This window comes from Mandrillus leucophaeus, unplaced genomic scaffold, assembly GCF_000951045.1.
Source record: "Mandrillus leucophaeus isolate KB7577 unplaced genomic scaffold, Mleu.le_1.0 Scaffold1063, whole genome shotgun sequence".
Lineage (NCBI taxonomy): Eukaryota > Metazoa > Chordata > Mammalia > Primates > Cercopithecidae > Mandrillus > Mandrillus leucophaeus.
This window is the reverse complement of record NW_012098799.1, coordinates 157,698-163,697: the sequence shown is the minus strand read 5'-3', so window position 1 is coordinate 163,697 and position 6,000 is coordinate 157,698. Positions and strand designations below refer to the sequence as shown.

Sequence of the window (6,000 nt, the reverse complement as noted above, 5' to 3'; positions counted from 1 at the left end):
TCTGAGTTCATTGTTTCAGGTCAGTTTTCTAGCACTGGGTTGAACCTATCAATATGTAGAGTCAGATTCTCTTTTATTTCTGGAGGATATTCTTGGATTATAGTTTTAAATACTAATTATGTTTTACTATTTGTTCTTTTTCAATAATTCTCATACATACATTTGATCATTTTTGCTGATATTTCATTTCAACCACTCTCTTTCTGACATATTTTACTTCTTTCTTTGTCTCATCTTCATTCTCTTTGTTAACCTGTTTTTCTTCTATATTCCTTATTAAGTTTCATATGAATCAATTCTTTGTTGGGTGCTTTTCATGTTCATTCCTGATACGATGTCTTTTTCTTCTGTTTTATTTGTCCTGAATTCAGTTAATTTTGCTTCATGTTGTCCTATTTTTTGACCATTTCTATTCTTAGTTATTAGATTACTACTTCAAGGTACATTTTTAATACCTTAACGTGCTTGTTTGAAGATATTGTTTTGAAGTGTTTTGCTAGCATATTCTTCTGCTTGATCATTCTTTAGTGGAGGGAATGCTCATCAAATGCCTTCTTTCTATTCTCATATTCTGATTTCTTTCTACAGTACCTTGGTATAGATGAAGATTGGTTGCATCTCAGAATTTCTATGAACATGACTGGCAGTTTGTAGGTAGCTTCCAAAATTCCAAGCTCAAGAGCATCCTCTTCTCTTTGTGTATCAAAGTATGGTTTCTTTACTGGAGGGCCTTTGGGGGACAGTGGGAGACAGTAGAGGGAGGGATGATGGGCCCTAATATTTTGGCATTTTCTGTATTGTGAGATGATAAATTTCCCCCTCTTGCTTCTTTTTATTTTCACTGTGCTTTTTTTTTTTTCAAGTCACCTCTTGCTTTCTTTGTTACTTTTTTCCACCTCCAAAGAATTAATTTTCTAATGCTGCTTTCTTGAGTCTTATGCATACTTTTCAGTACCTTATCTAAAGGCTAACCTTCTAGAGAAACTTTTCAGTATTTTCACACTTGGGATAGACTTACTTGCTTGTGGTGTTGTTGTTGTTGTTGTTGTTGTTGTTGTTTTTGAATGGATTCTTGCTCTGTCGCCAGGATGGAGTGCAGTGGTGTGATCTCGGTTCGCTGCAACCAACCACCGCCTCCCGGGTTCAAGCAATTCTATTGCCTCAGCCTCTGGAGTAGCTGGGATTACAAGCACCCACCACCACGCCTGGCTAATTTTTTTGCATTTTTAGTGGAGACTGTGTTTCACCATGTTGGCCAGGCTGGTTTCAAGTTCCTGACCTCAAGTGATCCGTCTGCCTGGGCCTCCCAGAGTGCTAGGATTACAGGCGCGAGTAACCACGCCTGGCCACTTGCGATGAGTTTAGATCAATCTTAGGCTTCCTAATAGCTTTCCTCTAGTTTATTTCATGCTATTTTTCCTAGACTACTCTTCTTCTACACAACAGCATGGGGTAGAAGCCTAATAGATAGTTCAATGTTATTTCCTGTTTGTTTTTCTACTTACAGGTAATTTGAAATTTGAATGTTCCCCACACTTAATGGTGGTATTGTGTAGTTCCATTGTTTTTTATATTGTTCTTTGTTTATTTGGGCAGGGGAATAGATATGTTAAGAGGCTTGGATTTATGCTAATACTATTATTTGGCCACTCACATTTTTTAAAAGGGAGAAGCTGGCAAAACAGACACCACAGAACAAAGTATACCTTCTAAATCACAGTTTCACTTCATTCCAGTAATCTTTTCTTAATTTTGGAGCAATAGAGTAGTAAAATGCCCACTGAGCAGATAAAATACTGGTGCTTTAAGGCTAATGCATCATTGAAACTTGATGAAGAATAAGAAAAGCATATTTCCTGAGAACACTTTATGAAATGCCTATTAAGATAATCTACTATTGCTGCAGGTTTAGAACAGGCTAATTAATTTTTACATTTCATGAGAGATTATTTTCTAGATGCATTTATTTTCTTTTAGGATTCGACAACTAGATACACTTTCAATATTATTTCCTCTAGTTTTATTATACACTCTAGGCAACTGGAAGTCTATTTTACTCCTTTGTGAGATAAGCATATTAGCAATTAAATTCAAACTGGGCTTTCCAACTTCCTAGTAAACATACTTTGTAGAATTGTATATACGATTTGATTGTTCATCATAAATATTAACTGGAAATGAAACCTTAGGTTAAAATGACCAGAATGAAGGGCTGGAAGAAAATCAAAAGAAAAATTAAAAACCTCTTTAAAATCAATTGAAACTTTCAATGCCTGAATTTTTAAAGCGATGATATGAACTGGCACTTAAATACTTAGTAATTAATTTTGCTATCTCTTGTCTCTTTCTAATAACAGAAATTATAGACTCCATGAACAAGAAGAATAGCTATTATCGAGTGCCTGTTTTGTGTCAAGCACTTAGTTTGGCAGCTTTAAAAAGGATTTCTTAAAATATATTTATTAAAGAGGATGAGCCTGTTTTTCCTTCTTTGTATCAGAGATGGTAGTAGGTATGTGTACTGCCCAGAACACAGGGGTTGAAAGATGTTTCTGTTACTGTCCCATTCGGTATACTGTAAGGCAACTAACTGTTCATTCACTGTTTACAAAGACACTAAGCTGGAGAGCATCTATGTATGATTTTAATATATTATAAAATGTCTGTTTTGCTTTTGGAAGACTGTTACTGATTTATTTAATAGATATGATACATACATCCAACTCCTTCTGTCACACAATTTGCTTTTGTCTTTTTCAAAATGTTACAAGTAAAATAATTAACTTTATGAGTGTTTACTATAATATGACAGCAATTTATAACATTATATGAGATTGAAAAGTGAATAAAATTATACTCACCATAAAGGATTGCCAGGAGAGACAGGGGCATGACAAGTAGTCCCACTAGCATATCAGCAATGGCTAGGGACATTAAGAAGTAATTGGTGGCATTGTGCAGTTTCTTTTCCATGCTTACTGCCATGATCACAAGTATGTTGCCACCTATTGTCATGATTATTATTACGACGATTGAAAGTGCTGGCCAGTTTTGTACCCCGTCTGGGAATTTGAAGCGTCCACCATCGGAGGTATTGAAAATGTCAGTTACTATAGCTGCTACTGGGCTTACAGAAATATCGCATTGCCAAACCAATAGGCCAATTAGGTGCACACTGAAAATTAAGAAGAAAAAAAAAAAACAATCAGGTACATATTATATTACTTATACACAATGTGTTGCTCATGCAAAACAACTGCTTCTCCAAGGATCATTGTCATCATTATCATCATTGTCATCATCATTATTTCTACTCTCTTAATTAAATCTCAGTATTTCTTCTTTCTCTCCAAAAATCACCAACTTTTATTGAGTGATTATTATGAGTTAGGCACTTAGTTTGCTGAAACATGTATGTATAATCTCATCTGATCTTATTAAACAACCTCATGATGTCAGTTCTAATTTATATCCATCATGTAAATGAGAAGACTGAGTAAAGTTCAGAAAGGGTAAGTAACTTTCAAGCCCAGTCAGTAAGTGGCGGGGCCAGGGTCCATACTCAGGTCCCACTGATTTCAAAGTCTATGTTTTAAACTTTTACTGTGATCTGAAACCACAATATTGCTTGATTTGCTCTAATAGTCTATTCTTTATATTTTAAAAATATTATTTCCTTTAGATATGTTCTGAGACAGCTGATAACAGAATGAAGGGAGATTTCCTTAAAGGATCCATTATCCTAACAAGGAAACTGGAAATTGCATTCTACTGATCCAAGGCTAAGAAGGAATTAAGTTGCCATCAGACCAACTTCAGTCAAGCGCCTGGAAGAGGTACAGTGGGTTTTGACAAGAGTACCCATTCATTTCTTTTTAGAAGTTTTTCTACCTTTTCACATTTGCAAAGTGTCATTATGCTGGTTCAATCGTTTCTTAATGTTTTGCGCTATAAACTTTCCTTCTACCTGCCACTCTCCGCATTTCCGTCTTGTCTTATATTTTTTGGGTCCTGTTCTTGGCTAGATAATGATTTGTGGTGATGATTAATGCCTATGGATTTGTTACTTTTCAAGCACTGGAACTAAATCTTTTAAGTCATTTAAAATGTACATTTCTCATGATGGTCCTTAGGTAGATTCTACCAGTAGGAATTTCAGGCCAGGTGGCAGGCTATTGCAAGAGATGGATGTGGTTGTCATTTGCACATTCTAAATTAATATCCCCCTATGGTGACATGAGATTTATTCGAGTTATGTGCATAAGTATTCTCTCAAAGTGTAAGCTCCTAAAATATCTAATAAAGCTACACATTTTTTCCTTAATAAAATAGACAACACAGCCAAGCATGTTCAGTATTTCCTGCTTAAAACCAAGAAATATTACCTGTGAATGACTGATTTATGTTTATTCCATGTGTAGTAATAGTTATTTAATTAATGTTAATCAGCAACATGAGGATATGTTTCCTATATGTAGTGGTTGTTCCACCTTGATATTGTTTATAGAGGAGAAAATTACCTCTGGTCACACAATATATGCTACATAAATTTCTATGCAAAATAGTTGAAGGATGATTCTTTCTGAAATTAGGGAGATGGAACACATGACATAATATTCAGAGTCTGTGTGTTCTCCATGTTATGTATTTTTATGTCATTATCCCAGTCACTTGTCCTTTGAACTGAAGATAGTATCTCCAGACAGGGATAACATATGTGTGATTTAATGGACTCATTGCTCACTACCATTATCAGAGGAATCGCAATTCTTATCAAATGATGAGAATTAATCAGTAAATTCTTCCAAAAGTATTATTTTCCCAGAACATACAAAATAGGCAAAAATAATACAGGATTCCAAAATCTATCTCATAATTAATCTGTGATTAATATAATAAAAATTATTGAAATAAAGGACCAAATAAATAGAAGCAAATTATTTGTTCTCAGCTTTGATTACTCTGTCACTGTATTTATTGAATGTGGCATGTGGCCAATGTCCTGGCCGCCTGACTTCAGTAATTTTTGACCAGTCACTTAACCTATCACAACATCAACTTCATCTGTACAAGGACGGTGTCCATCACATGGTTGTTGTGAAAATTAAATGGTATATGTCAAACTTAATAATAATACCTGTGTCATAAAAGGCCCTCAGTAAATGCTGGAGGTACCTTCTGTCTGTTTCATAGTTAAACAAAAGTATTTTATGTTTGCTATATCTCAACTCATGTATTTCAAAATTTGCCAGGATAATTTAAGTCTAGATTTTATTTTGAGATGATGTCTATGTATGAAGAACTGGACTCAGAAAAGTAATCTTAAATCCAGTACATTTTCCAGAGTCTTTTCTGGCCTAGCTGATAAAAAACTTGTTCTGCTGGTGTTTTAAAAAACAATGTTCTGTTTTAAATTAGCTGATGATCATCTCAAGTAGTCCCACAAAAATTTATCTCAGATACTAAACTGTGTCTTCGGTTGTTGATTGCAGAATGACAAATACATTTATCCTTAAACCTATAGAATAAGGTCCTAGGGGTGTATGCAGTCTGCTTCAAATTTTCTGAGTAATTTGTGGAAACATCGAAATTCTTTCACATGTCCCTAAAAATGGTAGAGGAGTACAGGACAAAATTATACATAACAAAAACATACACGAAGAACATTATGTCAAATTATGAATTTTATAATTTGAGTATCTTTGAGTTTGGACTGTTTCAAGTAGTTATCTAGCCTATCTCTACTGGTCAGAATTTTTTTTTTTAATTAAAGAATCTGTGAGAAAAATACTTAATTATTGAAGGAAGGAGTTTTGTCAGATCTAAACATATCTATTGTGAATTACAAAATAAGGTAATGGTGTTAGGATAAATATTGAAAAAGTATCTACTTCGCTTTCCTGGTTTCAATTAAATTCAGTTTAATACATTTTTATTGAGCACTACATATAGACAATATTTTATGATTTTTATTAAAGTTTAATCCTTTATTCTTCAGTT

General features: G+C 34.0%; 1 protein-coding gene across 3 annotated transcripts in view; it reads right to left on the bottom strand.

Annotated features, from left to right (window-relative positions):
* The window catches only part of HTR2C (5-hydroxytryptamine (serotonin) receptor 2C, G protein-coupled), a 306,150-nt gene that overhangs the window by 168,216 nt on the left and 131,934 nt on the right, over nt 1-6,000 (bottom strand). For all 3 annotated transcript variants that reach the window (XM_011984367.1, XM_011984374.1, XM_011984382.1), the window contains one exon: nt 2,862-3,175. In XM_011984367.1, the coding sequence (XP_011839757.1) occupies nt 2,862-3,175 (314 nt within the window). The remainder of the gene's footprint in view (nt 1-2,861; nt 3,176-6,000) is intronic.